This window comes from Pan paniscus, chromosome 6 (assembly GCF_029289425.2).
Source record: "Pan paniscus chromosome 6, NHGRI_mPanPan1-v2.0_pri, whole genome shotgun sequence".
NCBI lineage: Eukaryota > Metazoa > Chordata > Mammalia > Primates > Hominidae > Pan > Pan paniscus.
The window spans coordinates 157,818,286-157,841,395 of NC_073255.2; the positions used below are offsets into that span (position 1 = coordinate 157,818,286).

At 35.8% G+C, this 23,110-nt stretch overlaps 1 protein-coding gene across 4 annotated transcripts in view; it reads left to right on the forward strand.

Moving 5' to 3' along the window:
- ING3 (inhibitor of growth family member 3) overlaps positions 1-23,110 on the forward strand; it is a 32,407-nt gene that overhangs the window by 5,170 nt on the left and 4,127 nt on the right. The window contains exons 3-10 of one of the 4 annotated variants that reach the window (XM_003808641.5): positions 1,505-1,605; positions 3,770-3,835; positions 16,319-16,415; positions 18,201-18,272; positions 19,103-19,222; positions 19,508-19,665; positions 20,587-20,780; positions 22,267-22,459. In XM_003808641.5, the coding sequence (XP_003808689.1) occupies positions 1,505-1,605; positions 3,770-3,835; positions 16,319-16,415; positions 18,201-18,272; positions 19,103-19,222; positions 19,508-19,665; positions 20,587-20,780; positions 22,267-22,459 (1,001 nt within the window). Of the gene's footprint in view, positions 1-1,504; positions 1,606-3,769; positions 3,836-4,370; positions 5,424-16,318; positions 16,416-18,200; positions 18,273-19,102; positions 19,223-19,507; positions 19,666-20,586; positions 20,781-22,266; positions 22,460-23,110 lie in introns of those variants that run through there. The other 3 variants (XR_004672610.3, XM_034964886.3, XM_008960706.4) reach the window with 3 other exon arrangements.

Consider the following 23,110-nt stretch of genomic DNA (forward strand, 5'->3'; position numbering starts at 1 on the left):
GTAAAGTTTCTTATGTGCTGTACTAAAAATTTTAGCAGTTAATGAACATTTCTTTTTCTTTCAGTGATAGCTTGGTAGTCTCTGGGACTTTTTCCCCAAATTAACTTTGCTCTTTCTTAGAGCAACGACTATAAATAGGTGGCTCAGGGACCACTTGCTGCAGCTAAGAACCTGTCCTTTTCACTGCTCCTGGCTTCTCTGCCCATGACCACACACCCACTTCTATACCCTTTGTTTATGAGTATATTTTTCCGGTAAGTTTCAGGTGGCACGTAATAGAAAGTGGTGGCATGGAAGCCACCTTCTGTTCAGTGGATTGTGATATGAAGTATGAATTGTGTGTGTGGTTCTCCAGCTATCTCACAAATTCATTTTAATTTTAGTGTAGTTGAAATGCTGAAGATTTGCTGAAGTAGTGTTCTCTGCAGGACTGAGCACAGACATTGATGTCAGATCTGAGTTTGTTTTAGGGCTTTACTAATTTACTCATTGACTCTGACTGTATTATCACTTGTGAGGGGCTTACATTGTCTATAAAAAGAGAATCATCCAAGGATTTAAAATGTTACACATGGATTAGAATTTCTAGTATCTGTTACAAAGTAGGCATTAAATAAAGGGTAACTTACTTTAAATTATTTTTATATTTTATTGTTTAAAATTTTAAATTCTCTTGTAATTTGGGCTTACATTATACATATTACAGGCTTTTTAAACGTGCATTTCTTTACAGTAACTAGAATTTTCTAAAGTTAATAGGTATTATGGATTAACAGAACAGTGTGCCAAATAAATTCAGAAATGCTTATTTAAACAAAGGAACTTACTTCTAAAAAATTAACCATAGGACTTCATAGAGTCTTTAAAAGGCTATTGTGGACTGAAAATCTCCAAAAGAAGTATATTATGAAAAGATTTTTCTCACCTTACATAACAACAGAATCTTTTTTATGAATTTTTCCTTTTTTTTTTAGCAGACATCCAATGAGATGATTAGTCTTGGCATATAATTTGGGGAAAACTTACCTAGAATTAATGTTTAAATGATTGTACCTACTACTTTCAGTTGGGATATGACATGATGAGATGTTTAATGCCATATACCAAATATTTTTATCACTTTTTCTTGTTAAAAGAAATGTGAGGATTATCTAATGGTGTTTTAATTGTGTTTTGGTACATTTGTCTGATTTAATACCATTAGCTTTTGACCTAAAGGCTTTATTGCTCAAAAATTATAGTATAGAGCCTATCTACTTTGGCTATTGGAAAAAATTTTGAAATAACAAAAACAAAAATAATCTGTCAATAAGGAAAATTGTAACTTTTTAAAGGAAGATAATTGAGGCATTATATATTTACACAATCAAAGCATAACATATTTAAGTTACTGGCAGGGTGAAAGAGTGTGTATTGTCAGATTTTTTCCCTCCCTAAATCAAACCATGTATATTTAGTATATGAATTTGGTCATTTAATATGAATTTTTTTTATTATGTCATAGATGCAATGGATCAACTAGAACAAAGAGTCAGTGAATTCTTTATGAATGCAAAGAAAAATAAACCTGAGTGGAGGGAAGAGCAAATGGCATCCATCAAAAAAGTATGTGCAACACTTTTGGATAATTTATCAAGAAATATTGGGACCCTCTGAAAAAGATATTTCAAAATTAAATAGTGGTCTGGATATCAAAATGAGGGAATATTATCAATGACTCTTTAGAATATAAATAATTTATTGTGGTTTAGAGCTTCAGATAGGGATTTTTAGTCATTAAAGCGTTTTGGTAATTAAAAATATTGTTTCAATAATTACTGAGTATTAGAAAGTGACAGACCATTTAAAAGTTACATTTTCTTCTATTAGTTTGTTTTATTCTAGTTGAGATAGAGTACCGTATTCCAGTTTTGGCCACAAACTAGGTAAATAAACATGAGCAGACCTTGAAGAATATTTTATATATTGCTAGGTCTGCTAATATATTTTATATATTAAATTAGTGGACCCACAGAAGAACGAATTCTTAAAAGTTAGAAGGAATTTAAGAAAGCCTTCTAGTTTAAACTCTAAATTTGCACACGAATTGGTCTGGAAACATAGAATTCTTTGAGGTTTTGTTAGTTTTATAGTGGTTATAGCTGTCTTCCAGAATTGAATGAGTATACACGTACATCTCAAAGTTTGCTTTGCAAGTATGATTGAGTTCATTTAGGGATGGATACATTGGAAAAATAACTTAAAAGACTTGAGTTTGGTCATGATTCTGCTATTTAGCTGTGTGACATTAAATCTTAATATTTCTGAATAATAATGCCTTCCAATGTTCATAGAATTGTTCAAGGATCAACTAAGAGGCCTGGCGTGGTGGTTCACACCCATAATCCTAGCACTTTGAGAGGCTGAGGTGGGTGGATCACCTGAGGTCAGGAGTTCGAGACCAGCCTGGCCAACCTGGTGAAACCTCGTCTCTACTAAAAATACAAAAATTAGCTGGGCGTGGTGGTGGGCACCTGTGATCCCAGCTACTCGAGAGACTGAGACAGGAGAATCACTTGAACCCAGGAGGTGGAGGTTGCAGTGAGCCTAGATCGCGCCACTGCACTACAGCCTGGGCAACAGAGTGACAGAGTGAGACTCCGTCTCAAAAAAAAAAGGGTCCACTAAGGAAGAAATTTGGAAACTACAAATTGAGTAGTTATGTTATGATATGTTATTTATTCTACCACATGGAGGGAAGATTGTTTCTGTTAGGAAAAAAAAAATCATAATCTATAACAGAAGTGGTCCTAGCTTGGAAGATACCTGGAGGGACATGTGTTTGTGAGTAAAGACATGATATATCCACATCCCAGAGTCACTAATCATCTCTTTAACCTGTGGAGTGCACCTTAAGTATACCCTGAAAAGTCTAGTAGTCCATGGAAATTCATAGTATCATCTTCTTTCCCCCTCTTTTTAAAAAAAAAAAATTAATAAGTTGAGGCAAAATCTAAAATACAGATTGAGTTTTATGAATATATACCTAATTTAAAGTGGGAGTTGTAGAACAACTGGAAAATGGGGAATGCAGATCAGAATCCTTTCGATAGCTGAACTTTAACAAAAACTTTTTTAATGGAATGCAAATGTACTTTACAAGTTAGATCAATTTTAGTTAACTTTTTATTTTAAATCCTGTTCATTAACTCATATAGCTTTTTCTAGACTTACAATGGCATTTACTTTTAATTATATCCTTTCTAGAAATTCTGAACATCTCCCTTTTACTCTTGGCCATTGTGCATAGTTTCTAATCCTTTACCATCCCCACCCTATTTCTAACAGGTTTTTGTTTTGTTTTGTTTTTTGTTTTTTTGAGACAGAGTCTCGCTTTGTTGTCCAAGCTGGAGTGCAGTGGCCCAATCTCGGCTCACTGCAACCTCTGGCTCCCGGTTCAAGCAATTCTTGTGCCTCAACCTCCTGAGTAGCTGGGATTACAGGCGCCCACTACCATGCCTGGCTAATTTTTGTATTTTTAGTAGAGATGAGGTTTCGTCATGTTGGCCAGGCTGGTCCCAAACTCCTGACCTCAAGTCATCCGTCCTCCTTGGCCTCCAAAAGGGATTACAGGCGTGAGCCACTGCCCCTGGCCTCTAACAGGTTTTTTATTACTAAGGTAGGATGACTGTGATAACAAGATATGATAATGAAAATGCAGTTATATGTCCTGCATATGAATATTTTAAAATGATTAATTTATTTTTGAAATGAAAATGTTTTCATTCAGGACTACTATAAAGCTTTGGAAGATGCAGATGAGAAGGTTCAGTTGGCAAACCAGATATATGACTTGGTAAGTAAAAGTAATGTGCATACTGTGCCATAAGTACTTGAATAACAGATTATATCTTAAATTTTATTGGCTTAAATGTAGTAGGAAGAAGCAACTAAAACTGCAGTATTGCTCTCTTGATCACATCTAATTTGACATTTCAGTGTCCATTTTATGGTTTCTTTGTGGAAAAGTCAGAGTGGTTAGTTAATGTGGTGAGAACTGTACATTTTAGCAAGTCTATACGGCGGTAAGGTGGTTTCTGATGTTAGATATTTTTTAAACAAGAATTAATGTTTAACTTTATTTTACTAATCCTTGTCTTCTTAAGGTAGTGTGTTTACTTGCCTTATACATCATTTTGAGATTGTTTCTGTGGTAAAATACACCTAAGAAGACTGCTTTGACAAGAGTTCTTGGTAGTCTGATTAAAATGAAGAAGAATCATTTGAATCAGTGTTTATGTGAGTGATGTTAAAAGATCGTATGTAACAGCTGTGTCAGTTGTTTAAGCAATACAAGAGGACAAACTTTAAACAAGATTCTTTTTTTGCAGCAGCACTTCTAAAAGATTGAAAACACCAAGAAGATAGATAGAATATTCACTATTTCTCATATTGATGCAATTATGGTGCTCTTTTTCATTTGAAACATCTCCTAAAATATACACTTTGAGAAATAGTCATTTCTGTTTTTGCATTAAAGTAAATTAAAGCAGAAAACACATGCTCACTTTTGGCTAACTTCAGTGTATAGATTTCATACATATGTTGTCTTTCCTGGGTACAGATTTATTACTGAACAAGTACGTGTAAGTAAAATGTCATTGGTGAGCAGAACACAAGATAAAAGGTGAACACCACATATGGTGTGAATTGTAAATGCTTATACCACAAACTTGAAAACGTGTCATGTAGAGCCATGGAAAATGTCTAGTTGTTTTTATGTAGTACACACATTTTAATGGTGCTAATAACCTGGGCTCTTTTGTTCATAGAGTTATTCTGAAAAAAATTTCATAAAAGACACTGCCTAAAGATAGGTAGAATAGGCTGTAGCTTGATTTACTGTGGAATAAAAACCAAAAAAAAAGGTCTTAATTGTTTCAGTCTTTAATTATGTCTATAAACTTAGAAAAAGGCATTTACATTTGAATCTAGACTAATTTGTTTAGTAACATTCTTCCTCATATTCAATGACTGTATGTATCAGTTCTTATTTAGAGACTGCCTGCTTTTTAATTCATATAGCTCTTTGGTTCTATTCTTTGTTTTGTTTATTATTTTGTTGTTTTATTGCTTGTTAGACCTTTACTAAAGATACTTTGTGTATTTAGAAAAAATATAAATATATGCTTTTTAAATATGTGTGTGTGTGTGTATTCATCTCTTATTTAAAAACCACACTGTTCATCCACTCTGTGCCTGAAAAAAGGGAGCTGTACCTGGGTCTAATGGAGGAATAAAAAGTAAATACTAGGCCGGGCGCAGTGGCTCACGCCTGTAATCCCAGCACTTTGGGAGGCCGAGGAGAGCAGATCACGAGATCAGGAGATCGCGACCATCCTGGCTAACATGGTGAAACCCCATCTCTACTAAAAATACAAAAATATTAGCCGGGCCTGGTGGCGGGTGCCTGTAGTTCCAGCTACTCGGGAGGCCGAGGCAGGAGAATGGCAGGAACCCGGGAGGCGGAGCTTGCAGTGAGCAGAGATCGCACCACTGCACTCCAGCCTGGGCGACAGAGAGCGACTCTGTCTTAAAAAAAAAAAAAAAGTAATACTAGAAATGGCTCTTGTCCTCAAGGTGTCTGTAAACTACTGTTGTGGGGCAGACATACCTGCAAACTAAAGTGGAGAATCCGTACAGAAACATGTAATAAACATTAACCAGTTGAATATTAAGGGGTGTCTACTGAAAAACAGTGAAGTAAGTCATGCAGAGTTACTTACTGATTTCTTAGAGGGTATAGGAAGAGTTTTGAACAGAGTTTGTTTAGAAAGTCAAGGTCCTGAATTAGGTATTGTATTGAGGGGAAAGCATTTCACTCAGAGATAATGGCATAAACAGAAGGAAAGTACAAATTCAGAAATTAATTGAGAAGGGATAGATTCCAAGGCTAAAGAGTGAAGTAATAAAGGCGAGGTAGTAAATTTAATAAAGCATAAGAAATATAACAGAAAGCAAGTGTCCATAATGGATCCATGCAGATGTGAGTTCAAACCCTAGCTCAGCCATTTCACTGACACCATGACTTTGGAAAAGTTATTTAATCTTGAACCACAGTTTCCTGCTGTAAAAAAGCAATATTAATTTATACCTTACTGGAGGGTTTGCATTAGAATACATACAATGCTATTAGTTGGGCAGATAGTAGGATTTGCTCCTTCTTTAAGAACTCAGTCCATCTCATTTCCTGAACTGGAATTTTCTATTTTCCTGAAGCCACTGCTTCCCTTTCAACTCTGCCAAGTGGAAGCTGCTGTTTCTCACTCTCCTAGTATCTCTGAGGCTTCTTTTTGTCTTTTCTTCTTTTTCTTCCCCCACCCTTTCTTTTCTGCCCCCTCCTTTGCTCTACCCTCTTCCTTTTTATTATTTTTTTTCTTTTTCCCTTTCTCCTTCCCTGCCTTTCTTTTTAAATACTTTAATCCTATTTCAGGTGAACATTATATCCTTAATATAAAAAATCCCTTCTCTTTCAGACTTAGTGATAATCATCTCAGTTACCCTCTACCTCTTATCACTATAATTTAATGGCTTCTAGGTGAGGCTCAGATTGAAAAACTGGCACCCGGTTCACAGTTCTCTGTTGCAATCATCTTATACTACCTAGTCATCTACTTCTTTGGCTTTTGTAAATGCTAATCCACTTCAGTCGCCACAGACTGAACCTGATCATCACTTGGAATTGCCCTGCCTCTGATACTTCTTGCGTCTACACTTCATTTCCTCCTATTTTATCAGCCCTTTCCTATTCAATCAAGAGACTGGTTGAGCTCTTGACCTCTTTTCTTACAGGTACCTTCCACATTGTTGCTGCCTTAGGGCATGTTTTTACTTGCTGCATCTTTGCTTCAACACTTATGCCTTCTCTTTTTCATCTTTAGCCTCTTTTCTTTCTATTGGCTTCTATACCACAGCATTTAAACATGCTCAGGTCTTCCTCATATTTAAGAAGAACTCAGGCAATCTAATATAAATCCTGTCGTGACCGTGACTCTGCTTTAGCTAGTGTAGTCTTCCTTAATTTCTCATTCAGACTCTTTGACACTCCCTTACCTTCGATTTATTCCTAAATTTATGGCAATTGGGGTTCTATTTACTAATCCTCTATAACTTCATTTAATGAATTCTTTATTGCTAAATTCATCAGACAGCTTCAATTCTTTTTAACTGACCCTATTGGTAAATTTAATGCTAATTGCCATTCGTTTTGTCTTGCCATTCTTGACCTTGTATTACCATGTGACTGCCTGCTCTAGATGCTCCCACCTTTGTGGCCTTTCTTAGTCTCCTTCTTGGGTACAGCTCATAATGATGGTGTTCCTCAGGGTTCTATCCTTGACCTACATGGTTTCTTACTCTTCAAGTGGTTCTCACATGAAGGTGATTGTCTTCCCCTCTTCTACCTGCCAAGAGGGCCAGGAAGAACAAATTCCACAGCGTAAAGACCTGTTCTTTCAAATGCAAGTTTTATCCCCAACCTTTGCACACCACCCAAGTTGAGAAACACTCCTCTATTGCAATTCCATGTGTTCTCTTAGTGTTAACAATTATACGTTAATTATTCCTGAAGCCCAAGCTGTTTATTTGAGTCTTTTAATCTTAGCTGACTATTCCCAGGCCCTAGAACTCAGTGTTTTGAAATTTAAAACTCAAAGCATCTCCTTTTTCTTCTCTAACTACCCTCCCCTGCCCCATCACCAACTTTTTGTTTCTAAATCTCACATGAACCACTGACCTTGTAGTCATTCAGATTAGGGCACCGAAAGTCACCCTATACTCCTTGTCACTAACTTCCTCACATTTAATTAATCACCATGTGTTGTTCATTTTACTTTATAAATGCCTCTAACTGTCCCTTCTTCACCATTGCTGTAGTTCAAGTACTTAAACAAAAAATGTAATTATAGACAATATATGTACATGTCCTAAGTGTACAATTCATATTTTGACAGATGTATATATTCTTGTAACCAGTACCCCAATCAAGGTATAGAACATTGTCATTCACTCTGGAAAATTCCCTTATCTCATTTTCTAGTGTCTATCCCCTCAAGTACTCTTCATCTCTCACCCAAACAACTATAGTAGCTTTTCTAAATGGTTTTTCTGCGTTTGATTTATCACAGTTTTCCTAAAATACACATTGAAGCATGCTTTCTCCTTGTTTAATTTTTTTTTTTTTTTTTTTTTTTTTTTTTTTTTTTTTTTTGAGGCAGACGCTTGCTTTCTGTTAGCCAGGCTGGAGTGCAGTGGCACAATCTGAGGTCACTGCAGCCTCCGCCTCCCAGGCTCAAGCCTCCCAGATGCTGGTGCTACAGACACTTGCCACTATGCCTGGCTAATTTTTGTATTTTTTGTAGAGATGAGGGCTCCCTATGTTGCCCTCAGGGTTGGTCTTGAACTCCTGGGCTCAAGTGGGAGGCTTTGGCCTCCCAAAGTGCTGGGATCACAGGTTTGAACCACTGCGCCTGGCCTGAAATTCTTAAGCATTTTGCTACTGACTTGTTTTATCATTACGTGTAGAAAGTTCTTGATTTGGTTTCTGCCAGATCTCTAACTGCATCTCTTTGTTGTCCTCTGTCCCTCACCACCATCCATGTGCCCGATCCATGGTGAACATACTGTGTATGCATGACTCTTCCCGACTGGGATGACTTTCTTTTTCCTGTTTGCTTGGTAAACTTTTCCCTATCCTTCATAATCCTACACATGCCTCTTTATTAACATACTCTTGATAACCTTCATATTTGTATCATTTATATCTAGGAGAAGAGATTTGATAGCTTATAACAGGAAAGGCATATAAGAGTGGTTTTTACAAATGCATTTATTTTTCTCTCATGTAAAATACCTGTTGGAGGAGGCAGACCAGACTCCTCCAATGCGATCCCACCCCAACACGATCAGTGTCCCAGGCTGCTTCTAATCTGTTCCACCATCCATTCTGGGCAGGAAGAAGCCTTGCAGTAGGGGATTACTCAGAAGGGCACATTTTGTAGTTTAGTCAGCTCTTTGAAAGAGTCTTCCTGAAAATCTTACCTACTGCCATCTTATATCTTATTGGCTCCCTGTAGCTACATGGCCACCCCAGATATGTGAGGTTCTGTCAGAAAGAAGGGGAGAATAGAAACTATGCAGATAATTAGCAGTTTGTGCTTTATCCTATCCTCAGACATGTCAGCCTCCAAATCACTCTTATTCACGTGATGTTATTATTGATCAAATAACATTGTAATTATATATTTACCTTTGCATTTGTGTTTGTCTTCCCTAGTATAAATGTTAGGAACTATGTATTTTTATTTTAGTGTCTTCAGAACCTAGCATAGCTATTCTTCAATAAATATTTGTTGAACAAAAATCACCTGAATATGTTAATAGAGAAGAAAAAGCACTAATATGACTCCCAAGTTAGGAGTCTTGGTGAGAGAGTTTAATGGTGTTATTGTTGGTGGAGATATATTTTCGTTGGGAAGCAGTTTCTCCCAGGATACTGGAGTATGCTGAGATTGGTTCAGTTTTGATGGACAGACTAGGATAGACTGCAGTATACAAATAGCTACTTCTTTTCAAGGTGTGACTTCAAGAAGTAATATAATTCAGGTGAGTTTAATTTCCTTTATAGCATCACTTTGAGAGAGAAAACACACAGTCTTATGATCCTTTTCTTTGCTGCAATCTTTTTGGTTTCCCTCTTACTAAATTACTCTCATAATTTTGTTACTGTCTTCAATTTGGATAGATTTCCTTTTCTGATATATAAGGTCATTTTGAAAGTTCTTGTAAAACAGGATTTGCAGATGAGCATTCAGTAAAAGGAATTTTTTTTTACAATAAAAACTTATCGTAATAAGTAATATGTATGTTTTGAGCATTTTAACTAAAAATATCTTCAACTTTATAATACTTTTTCTTCCTATTTTTAATTAAAGAGCCTCCCCTTTAATGACAAAACATTTATTAAACAGCGAAGTGAACATTACTATTCAAAGTAATAGGCCTCCAGTTAACATGTTCCCCAAACAATTTTTTTTTTTTTTTTTTTTTTTTTTTGTGACGGAGTTTTGCTCTTGCGCCCAGGCTGGAGTGCAATGGCGCAATCTTGGCTCACTACAACCTCCGCCTCCCGGGTTCAAGCAGTTCTCTTCCCTCAGCCTCCTAAGTAGCTGGGATTATAGGCGTGCACCACCATCCCCAGCTAATTTTTGTATATTTAGTAGAGACGGGGTTTCACCATGTTGGCCAGGCTGGTCGCAAACTCCTGACCTCAGGTGATCCACCCACCTCAGCCTCCCAAAGTGCTGGGAAAACAGGCATGAGCCACCGTACCCGGCCATTTTTTTTTTTTTTTTAATAAAATCAAAAATATTAGCTCTCCTGACCAGGGGGTCTGAGGGTAGGTGAAGTTTTTGGTCATTCTGTACCCCAAGAGCCTGACATAGTAGATTAAGTGAACAATGAAGAGAAGGACAAAGGTTTTCAAGGTAATCTATAATCCAGTGTCTTCCAAACCTTAATCATCTCTTTCATGCCTTCATGATTTTTACAATACCTACATACTAAGTAAATTTTCAGATGGTATATTTAAGAGGAAAACTCTTACTAATTTGATACTACAAATATAAGTAAAACACTAGCTTCGCTTATGAATAAATAATTACCAAAATATCAAAAACAATTATGTACCTTCCTGGAAAACTTGTGCTTTGTGTAGCACATATCAACACAGCATCTTGTAATATTTGGGTACTTTATGCCTGAGGGTAAGAAATTTACCGTATTACCCTTATATGTAATTATAGTCAAATATAAGGTAATTATTGACTTGTTCAATTGGGAGGTCACTAAATGGAGTTACCCTGTCAAATTAGTTATCCTCCCTGAAATAACAATAGTAAACATCCAAATGAAAGTTGATAAATAATAAAAATGACATTCCTATAAAATTTACATTTGAGAACTGAGACTGCTAGTCTGCTTTAAAGGAGAGTGGATGGGACATAATGTAAGTGTAAAACTACAGTAAATTCTGTTTTGAGATATTTTACCCAAAAAACAGTGGTATACTTGTATTTGTACAACTTTATATAGTGGGAGAGTATGACTTTCATTCATTCAGCAAGTGTTTATAGAGCTCCAGCTATGAACAGTCACAGGTAGTAGGTGGGCAGTAATGACACAGACAGTGCTTAGGCAAAATGTTTGGTTTGTTTGTTTGTTTTGAGACGGAGTTTCACTCTTTTTGCCTAAGCTGGAGTGCAATGGTGTGATCTCAGCTCACTGCAACCTCCACCTCCCGGGTTTAAGTGATTCTCATGCCACAGCCAGTAGCTGGGATTACAGGCATGCACCGCCACATCTGGCTAATTTTTGTATTTTTAGTAGAGATGGTGTTTCACCATGTTGGCCAGGCTGTCTTGAACTCCTGACCTCAGGTGATCCGCCCATCTCGGCCTCCCAAAGTGCTGGGATTACAGGCGTGAGCCACCACACCTGGCCTGGCAAACTATTAAATAAAGACTATTTTAGATTTCGATAAGTACACAGGAGGAAATAAACATTGTAGAAAGAGAGGAAGGGGGAGAAAGGGAGAGACAATTGAATAACTGGCGAAGGCTGTTAAGAATGTAGTCTAAGGAGATGACGTTTGAGGTGGTACTTGGAAAATAAGAAAGAACCACCTGTTGGAAAAGCTAAGGAAAGAATGTTTCATGCACGTGGTATACCAAGGGCAAAGTTTGGAGTGGAAAAGACTTGGCAAGTTGAACCAAGAGAGAGGCCGGGGTGGTTGGTCTGTGGTCTGTAATGGGAAAGGAGCAGCATGAAAGGAAGCAGGCAGGAGCTAATGCATGGGGGCATTGCGAGCCAGTCTAGGAGGAGAGTGATTCTTAGTCTAAAGCGGTGGGAAGCCAGTGAAGGACTTTAAACAGAGGCGTGGAATATAGACCTTAAAAGAGATTTTGTGTATGTCTGCCTTTGCTTAAACATTATATTATAGGAATTTTAAATAAGCATGTATTACTTTTACAGAATTTATGGTACATCACCATAGTATGCAATTATGTTTGATTTTTATCCCTCAGTGTTTTATATGGCGTTGCATTTCGTTGTATTTTTTCATTGAAATATTTTATTTACTTTTAAACCAGTAGTAAACATTTTTTTTCCTGTGACCGTCACTGCACTGGTCACCTCATTTATTAAGGAATAAACCAAACTACATATTATCAACATATTATCAATGAAGAAATTTGTTTTAGGGTTCCGGTAGAAGAAACTGACAGTTTATTTTAGTAGCCGTTTTAGTGAAATTTGACTAACACACACAAAATCTATCCTGTTAAAATAGTTTTGTTCTAGAAGCATGATACTCATAAATAGTTGTTAAATACTTATTTGTGTTTCTCAGCCAGATGTCACTGTCATAAGGATGTATTGGATTGCAATACCTAATAAAGTTGATTTATACGTAAATTTGAGCTTTTAGTTAATGCTTGAATGATTTTAGCAGTCTCTTGCAGTGCTCAATACCCTTGAACTTGCTTCTTTTTTTATATCCTGGCCTGTTCCTGAGATGGTTATATTTCAGATGCACATTTTACCTATAAATTTGAGAGTTTTCATCTGATACTCTAATTAAGGAAATATGTGAGTTTGACCTTTTGATTTCTGTCCTGTCCTTATTGTCTTTCAGGAAGATGATTAGACAGAGTTATATGCTAAGGCCTCTCAAGTATTTCTTTCAGCATAACAATGGGTCACATTTTCATCTAGTTTAAATCTAATTTAGAGATATAAAGAATCATTTTCATGACCTGTTATCTGAGAAATACTTTGCTATCATGGTTTCTTCTTCTTCCCCAATTTACCCTCCTTACTCGCTATTACTAGACCTTTTCATGGTTAGAAATTTAACTTACTGCTGTCTATTTCAACTTAGAATGTAACAGACTTGATTGCCTCTTCCGATAGGGCAAGCTAGACATCTAAATTTTATAAATTGATTGTATTGGAAGCAGTAGATCATGTAGAGACTTTAAAAAAGCTGTATTTAGTTTTTTTTGGGTCCATTAGTGATACACTTTAAATGTGAATATTAGAAAACCAGAGAGTCAAAAAAGAAAGAGTCAAAGATTACAACTCTATGCAAATATTATAGGATGAAGGATTTTTTGTTTGTTTTGTGCAGAGGGGCCAAGTATGACTTAAATTTGCTATGATCATGAGTGTGTTAACAAGTAATGTTGGTAGAATATCCTTTGTCTTTAAAGAGGCTAGAAAAATTATAGGAGTTTAAACTTAAAGCTGTTATGATTTGGGGTTGTAGAATATGATTTGGGGTTATAGGGCAAGGAAACTTTGTTTATAGCACTTGTTGACATTAACTGGGAAAAAAAGAAATAATTAGACTCTGTGCTTAGCCCTGTTTTAGGAATCTGTGGCTAATGGAAAATCTCTCAATTGGATCAGTACCCTCTTTACTATTGTAAATCAGTCTTATGAAAGCAGATGTTTGTGGAAGGGTGAGGTAACTTACATCCTTGCTTTGCTTGATGCCTGTGGGGACAACATGGTGATCAGCTAGAAGAGGTGCTGTAACCGTTCAGAATCATGTAGGTTGAGGGAATGCACATGATGGATTTCAGGCAAGTTCACAGCTCTTATTATGGCTGTTTAATATTGTTTAAATATCCTAGTGCTTTATAGCTTAAGTTAATTCTTGTGGTCAATGGGACTTTCCAACTTCTAATTTGATTTAGTACAGCAGTAGTAAATAGAAGAAAAATAATGCTCATTGCCTAATAATTGCTTATAATATTAATCAGGTCATAATCTCTTTTACATATGAGGAAGTAAGAATGATTGGAAGCCGTCTTATAAAGATGCCTACCACAAGTGGTTAAGGCTTTTCTGTCTTTGTTTATTTTAACTATGAATTTGGTTTTTAGAGTTATTAACCCTTTAGGTTCTAGTGCCTTTTCTGAGCTATCTAGTATTGAAAGTCTTGTCATTATTTTTAACATTTTCGTATGTAGTGAACTTTATCAATAATATATTTAATAAAATGAAACAATCCTTAAATGCAGAGGTGAAGTGAGTTAGGGCAAGGTGTATGGTATGAAAAAGAAAGGTCTTTATCTCACCCTAACACTACCCCCTCAACCTAACATTCTTGCTCACTGTGCTTTATATACATATTACACGCTACATCATACTTTGTTTTTCTCTAAGCATACTGTTTGTCTTTCTGTCTCTACATTTTTTATTGTGATTCCTTTTTTCCTTCTATTTGAATACAATCCGTCTTCACTGTCTAATTCATACCTCCTTCGTGTCTACCAGTGTTACTTTTTTATGTACAACTTCTGACTCTTTTCTGCTTATTTGTGACATCTAGACTATATTTTTATCCCTTATTATATTAAAAATCATATATAAATCTTGATTTGTCAGCTAAATTCTAATTCCTATGAAGGCAATGATTCTCTTCCATTCTTCATATATCCTCCATTTAATCCAGCACCAAGCACGTAATAGCTCAATATTTATTATTAGTATAATTGTAGGTACAAAAAGCAGTGGAGTGTTTTCATTGCATTAGTGGTCTTGGAACTTAAATATGAATATTTTTTCTGATTTCCCTTGAGATTAAATTTTGACAATGAAAGAGGTATGCTCAAATAACAGACGTCTGTGTTCACACTATTATTGGAAAGGAAGTTCCATTAAAGGATGCTCAATTACCTGCAGATTCTTTGAATAGGAGCAAGTATCCATAATATGTGATGTTATAGGTTTTTAAATATTCTAGAACTCTGAAAAGTAATGTGTGTGTAAAGGTAGAAGGAAAACTGGCTTTCAGTTATTGAAAAAATCACAAACCAACACCCTAATGATTGTTGTTAATATATAAAATACAAATAATAGGACAATATTACTAGTTTTTATACTTGAGTTATATTATTCTGAAGAATGTTTTTCAAAAAAAAAACAGTTGTTTTCTGCATGCAGAAAGTTCAGAGGTCAATGTCAGGTAAATGGCAAAGCAGAATTTGTTACAAATAAAGTTAAATTTGGTTTCTGTAATGCATTAGCTATATGACCTTGGGCATATTACTTAAGTAACCCTTCTGAGCCTTAATTTCTTCACCTATAAAGTAGAGACAGTAATAACTTCAAAAGATCAGATTGAGGGCTAGAAAAGATAGGTCATCTGATGCGTCAAGCACATTACCTCCTCTTCATAGGCATCTAACCCATGCACATTGTGTTTTGCTACCTTTCTCCCCTTCTTCCTCATGTTAGTTACACATTATTTAATTCTAAACCTTACTTAAAATGTTGCCCTGGTAGAGTATCATAGCACATGTTGATATCTGTAAGAAAGTTATTTCTAATTCTAGCAGTAATCCAGTGGGAAACTAGACTTAGAAAAGGATGTTGTCAATAATGTGACATGAATATTTTTCAAAGAATTTGTGTATTTTTTGGTTTCACTTCAAAGTAATGAGTTTTTAAAAATATTAAAATATTTAATATTAAGTTTAAAAAATACATTAAGACATTTTTTGTTAGTTTGAGGTGTCATATAATTTTCTGAAATTAGTCAAAAGATCTCTCAGTGACAAAATAAAATTTTGCCAAGTTAACTAGGGAAATAGTATTATAAATAAAATAATTTTAACCAGATCCTTTGAGGAATGGAGTTTTCTGGCTAACAATCCCTTTTGTTTCACCTCTTCACATAAATGTTTACAAGCATTACGATTCACTCTCATGCCTTAGAGTAATAGATGTATAGAATATAGGAACTTCTTTGTAGACTGAGGATTTTTCATCATTCTAAATAATAGCTTTTATCGTATGACAGTGTGGATGATGGCCTTATAAGCAGGAGGAGATTAGGCTCTAAGTAATCACAGGGCATATTATGAAAAGTGACCAGCCTCCACCATCCCCTCCTCCCACTCTCTAATCCCTAATCAGTTTTGCTTTAATTTTCATGTCCTTACTTCTGAAAATGGAGTATAGAACATTTCCTAACAAGTTGAGAGTCTGGGTCTTAGAACTTAAAATTTATTGAAGGAGACTTGGGAGATTATTTAGCCTAACACCCTCATTTTACAGATTAAAAACCTCTGAGGCATAGATTAATTGACTTGCTCAAGGATACTAAGCAGATTCACTAAAAGAAACAAAAATTTAGGTTTCCTCATTAAGCTGACACTTTAACAGTGTCCCAAATTTTGGTGGTTATCTTTGATCTTCTTTGAAACAGGTAGATCGACACTTGAGAAAGCTGGATCAGGAACTGGCTAAGTTTAAAATGGAGCTGGAAGCTGATAATGCTGGAATTACAGAAATATTAGAGAGGCGTAAGTAAAATTTACAGTTTTCCATCAATATTGGACAGTACATGTGCAAATCGCTGAGAAGACCTTGTCCCACAGAGGCTTTTGAAATCCTGCCCTTCAGTGGATGGTGGCATCCAGGCCAGATAGCTTGGACCCTAGCAGTTGGAAATGTTTGGGTCATGGATACTGAGAGAGATAATATAGGATATCATCCACTCACTCTTTATGAAACAACATATTAAATCATTTTATATCCACATATACTAGTAAGTTGAGTGGTAAGAAAAAATTTAAAGAAACGTAACCATTGGGAGACAAATTAACCATCTTGCATTAAGTGTGTTGACTTTACTCTGCCTCTTTATACACTTAAGCTTTGAGGAAAGTTGTTAGTTTCTCTTCTTAAGAATTACTTTATGGCTTTTCCTTAACTGCCTATACTGAAAAAGACTCACATTGGTTCCATAACACTACCTCTTTTTCTTAAAGAAGTGTTTTCTTCTTTCCCTTAGCAGCAAGAAACCATTTTGATATTTCTTTGCAAGGCTCTATTTGATCTCCTGCTATAACTTACCCCTGTCACTTCTTTGGTGTGACTTCCCAATAATGGAAGCATGAGCACTGTTTCCTTAACTAATTTAGCATTTCTTCAACCTAAATAGGTAATGTACATAAAAGCAGTTAGTGTGGTACTAGGTGTAGAGTAGGCACTCACTAGATGTTAATTGAACCAAATTAATATTATGGCTAATTTCTACTAGAATTTAATTAAAATTTACAAACCTTTTTTTTCTTGGTGCATTTCAACAGTAAGAATATGTACCTGTTTCTACACACAGATGAAAGATTTCTTTACAGTGCCAATCTATGTATCTCTCTACTCACTAGAAGTCAGCTAGGGAAGCCAATCACAGATCTGTCTTGGTATCCATAGTTGCATTTTTGTGTTCAAAAGTAGATCCATCACTTTAGATAATCATCCTATTTATTTGTGATACTTTTCTTCTGGAGGAACCCTATATAAAGATAATAAGTATTTTGAGACAAAATTAAAAATTCTGTATCTGCTTTGATTTTTTAAAAATGCTGATGATAGCTGTGAGTAATGATAATTCATGCCTATTCAGTACTGCAGGAAGGTTAATAAAGCATCCTCTCTAAGGACACAGACATATGAAACAAAATTGGATCAAGTTATAAAAACTGCTCCACCCTGTGCCCTGCCATAATTTCATCTCAAGGGATCAAAAATAAACCCAGACAAATGTATTTAGAGGTATTTTAAAGCTTGGTGTTAGAGATTCTATTCCTCACTTTTTGCGAGCAAAATCCCTAACTTCTTTTAGGAAGTCTTTATTATCATAATGTCATTTTAATGATCAAATAATTTTTTTCATATAGTAATGTCCCCCATCACGTAGAACTTCAGAATCTCCCATTAAAAGGTCTTCAACTCAGTAAAACTAGGTTGACTCTTACCAGTAATGAGATTACAATGTCCATTCATCCATTTATATGGCACCCACTATGGTGAATTCCCTAATTAGACACGAATATGCCTTGAGCCATTTTGTACTTAAGATAAATATTGGGAAAAGGATAACTTATTGTTTAGAGAGAGGATAACAGTGTGGGATGGACAGTGGTGATCCTCTAACATGTCTGGCTAAAATAAATACAGGCATATGCATCAGAACTTGCTAGTCCTCTGCTGGGTAAGGGAACTCATTGCCTGTAGTTGAGTGACATGTGAAGTTCTGCGGTGACATTTAATGGTGGTGTATCTCTGTGCCTCTCTTCTTTTAGGATCTTTGGAATTAGACACTCCTTCACAGCCAGTGAACAATCACCATGCTCATTCACATACTCCAGTGGAAAGTAAGTTTGGTGTAGTGCAGCTAAGTTTTAAAAACAATGAAAACCTTATTATATCACCTATATGTTCTCTTTTTTTAACTCTACACAACCAATTGAGAAATAAATCCCTTCTTTTTTTTCATTGCAAGTACTAGCAGACTTATCTTTTTCCTTGGGGGGAGCATATGTGATTCGGAAATGAGTATTCTGTTTTCTCTTAAATGCATAGAAGGAGAATGTATAGTACTAATAGCATATATTCCCTTCATACACATACCTGATTCTCCTTAGGGAGCTTTTCAACTGAGCATTCTCCTTAGGGAGCTTTTCAACTGAGCCAAACAATAAGCTATTTTGTAATAGGCCCTTTGTCTTTTTCATCCTTGCTTTTCCAGTGCTTAACCTAATGTTTGGCATATAATTAAGTCTGAATGGTTGGTAAGTCAGTGAGTGGATGAATTGTTAGTTAGATGACTGGCTGGCTGGTTGATAACAGTCAAAAAATGACTATATCAGTACATCTTTTGACACATCAATTTGGTGGGAAACTATTTTAAGTGGTAGATTGTGTTTTGAAAACAAAATTTCCCTCACATTGTATGTGAGCCCATGGTGTATCTTGGGTTATCTTTAGTACTTTGCTAGAAGTTTTTTAAATGGTGGAGAAGTCTACTCTTAATAAATATGTGACACAGAGTTCTGCTTGTCCTGCCTTCTGAGGAAACATCATGTTCTGTATTTTATGAGGAACCCAGATCATACTGTTTCACGTTTTAACTGGATTTAAGTATTATGCCTTGTCCATAGTTCTCTAAAGTTTAAAAACACATGAATTTTTTATTTATATTTAGAAAGGAAATATAATCCAACTTCTCACCATACGACAACAGATCATATTCCTGAAAAGAAATTTAAATCTGAAGCTCTTCTATCCACCCTTACGTCAGATGCCTCTAAGGAAAATACACTAGGTAAGTTAATTTTCTTAAATATGATTGCTTTGTTTGTTTGTGTTAGAGTAAGGGGAAATAAAGTCTTTCAGGATGAATGAATCATACAGTTTCTTTACCTGGTTAAAGTATACATATGGAGAAAGAAGAAAAAGGAAAACCAAATACATTATTCAGTTGACTTAATGTGCAAGTGACATTAAAAATTTTAATGATTATATGTCTGTGCTGGGAAATAATGTAATTTAGACTCACTAACATTATGTTCTCTGCAACCATTTTTATTTCCTTTTTACATCTACACAGGTTGTCGAAATAATAATTCCACAGCCTCTTCTAACAATGCCTACAATGTGAATTCCTCCCAACCTCTGGGATCCTATAACATTGGCTCATTATCTTCAGGAACTGGTGCAGGGGCAATTACCATGGCAGCTGCTCAAGCAGTTCAGGCTACAGCTCAGGTAAAAAGTAAAGGGTTTAGAGACAAAATGTTACATTTTGTCGGAATCATTGGAAACCTAATAGAAATAACGGGATGTGAACAAATAGTTTTCTAACGTTGTATATTTTCATTTTTAAGTCATGATTTCATGATATGTGATATTTTATTTAATGAAATAATACGTAGGAATTGCCTGATTGATAATGAAAACTAAAAAATAGGTTTATCGTGCGGATTACATGCAGACCCTTCTCACAATAACTGCTCATGTTGCCCATGTTCTTGACTGCAGTCCACAGCACATGCTAGCATAGTTCTTCGTTCTTTCTGCCAGTTCCAAGGCTTCCCCTGTAGCCTTGGACTTAGGTCATCTTGAGTTTGTTCACTTCTGTATAGTTTGTCTATATTCCAAATTAAGAAGTTGCCCATCCCATAGTTTATATTCTAACTGTGTAAAATCTTATTTTAAATCTTTAAATAAAAAAGGTTAGGCCAGGCATGGTGACTCACACCTGTAATCCCAGCTCTTTGATAGGCCGAGGCGGGTGGATCACTTGAGGTCAGGAGTTCAAAACCAGCCTGGTCAACATGGTGAAACTCCATTTCTACTAAAAATACAAAAAAATTAGCTGGGTGCCTGGTGGGTGCCTGTAATCCCAGCTACTCAGTAGGCTATGGCAGGAGAATTGCTTGAACCTGAGAGGTGGAGGTTGCAGCGAGCCAAAATCGTGCCACTAGACTCCAGCCCAAGCGACAGATCGAAACTCCACCTCAAAAAAAAAAAAAAAAAACAAAACTTAAATTCCAGTGATGAAAATAATAGTTTAAACAATATAAATTAACATTTGATAAACCAAAATAAAACTATAATTTGTAAAACTTGAAAAAGAAAATCTATATATTTACATATATTGATGCTATCAATGAATGTCTATTTAAGATGAAGGAGGGACGAAGAACATCAAGTTTAAAAGCCAGTTATGAAGCATTTAAGAATAATGACTTTCAGTTGGGAAAAGAATTTTCAATGGCCAGGGAAACAGTTGGCTATTCATCATCTTCGGCACTTATGACAACATTAACACAGAATGCCAGTTCATCAGCAGCCGACTCACGGAGTGGTCGAAAGAGCAAGTAAGTTTTATTGTTACAGTAGCCCTATACCTTTACTGAACACTTGGTCTACTTGACACTTCAGCCAGGCCTCTCTATGTTAAAGGCAGGATATAACGGATTAAAATTAACCTTGCAGAGGTAGGGAGACATGCAGTTTTCATTTTATAGTGCCATACTTTGAAGGTGTCAAGTCTTTAAAAAGTGTTAGAGTTGTTTTTAATTTTTCTAGAGTCATAAATTGAGTTTGTTAATACATGACTTCTTTTTATCTTCTTTTATTCATTAAGATAAATCATTTTATGGAACTGCTTTTCATTTATTACCCTTTATTTTGCCATGTGTTTCAAGGTAAATTAATGCAATGCAAATTATATCCTGGTGATTTTTTTTTTTTAAACAAGATTTTTCATTTTGATTAACAGCAAGCAAGGCGTCTTCATTCTTAGTCTTGGGTCCCAAAAACTGATGGTGTAAAAATATCCCTAGATTTTGTATATGAGACTTGGGATGACTGTATAAGCTTTAAATATGAAAACCTAATAGCATTTATCACTGTCTATCCCAGGTAACTGAATATGCTGGGTGTTTATACATAATGAAAGTTCAAATGCTAGGCCAAAATAATTAGTTACCTAGTAGTTATATTTTCTGTATTTTAAAATATGTTATATTTTTTGTGAATTAATCCCTTAAAGAGCGATCAATATGAAATAACCACAACAGAAGTGTCAAACATCTTAAAAATTAATTCATCTTAATGGTACAAGTTTAATGTAATTTCTTATGATAAAGTTCTATACTTTTAGAATTTAAATAGCATAGGTCTTAGCAGTAAATTACTTGTGAATTTTTACAGTCTTGGTTCCCTGCCATACTCATGGTAGGTATTCACACATCAGTTGATGGTTATAACCACTTTCATCAAATGTTTTTTTGTGTGTGTGCTTTAGGTTTTGATGAAGAGTATTCAGTTTACTTAAAAATACAAATAATGAGTGGCTGGGCGGGGTGGCTCATGCCTATAATCCCAGCACTTTGGGAGGCCGAGGTGGGCGGATCACGAGGTCAGGAGATCGAGACCATCCTGGCTAACACGATGAAACCCCATCTCTACTAAAAATACAAAAAATTAGCCAGGCATGGTGGCGGGCGCCTCTAGTCCCAGCTACTCGGGAGGCTGAGGCAGGAGAATGGCGTGAACCTGGGAGGTGGAGCTTGTGGTGTGCAGAGATCGCGCCACTGCACTCCAGTCTGGGCAACAGAGCAAGACTCCATCTCAAAAAAAAAAAAAAAAAAATACAAATAATGTCTGTAAAGTAGCCAGAACTTATGTTAATTCTTCAAAGTACTACCTACAATTTAAGTCATTGGTAAATCCAGATTACTTTAGCTTAGACTTTAATTTATACATTTGATGTCATTTCATTTTATACTATTTATTTAGGAGTTATTCTCAGGTAACTTCTGGATGGTGAGCAAATAAAACTTATACTATTTTTTTCAGAAACAACAACAAGTCTTCAAGCCAGCAGTCATCATCTTCCTCCTCCTCTTCTTCCTTATCATCGTGTTCTTCATCATCAACTGTTGTACAAGAAATCTCTCAACAAACAACTGTAGTGCCAGAATCTGATTCAAATAGTCAGGTTGATTGGACTTACGACCCAAATGAACCTCGATACTGCATTTGTAATCAGGTAAAAGTCTGTTATATCTATAAAAGTATAATCTGAATAAACTAGAAGGAAGAGAACTATTTCATTTTTAAGCATTTTTTTAAACTCACTTAAAATACCTTTGCTTTATTTGTATACTTTTCTCCCCCTTCTTACAAAAGTGACATTTGCTGTAAATACTGAGTATAAAGAAAAATGTTACCCATAATCCTAGCCCTCAGATACAACCTGTAACTACACATTTTTGGTGTACCACTACCATATACCTCATGTGCACATTGGCTGCCTTAATAAAATACAACAGACTGGGTAGCTTAAACAACAGAAAATAATTTTCTCACAGGTATGAAGGCTGGGAAGTCCAAGATCAAGGTGTCCACTGACTCAGTTCTGGAGGAGGGCTCCCTTCCTAGATGCAGACTGCTGCCTTCTCACCGGGTCCTCACATGATAGAGGGAGAAAGAGTGTGCTCTGGTGTCTTTTCTTATAAGGGCACCAGCCTTGTCAGAGTAGGACCCCACTCTATGACCTCATTTAACCTTTACCACCTCCTCACAGGCCCTGTTTCCAATTACAGTCACGTTGGGGGTTAGGGCTTCAACATATGATTTTGAGACATAAGCTTGCATTTCATAACACGTGTCTATGCAGATTTGCACATGCATGTGTGTA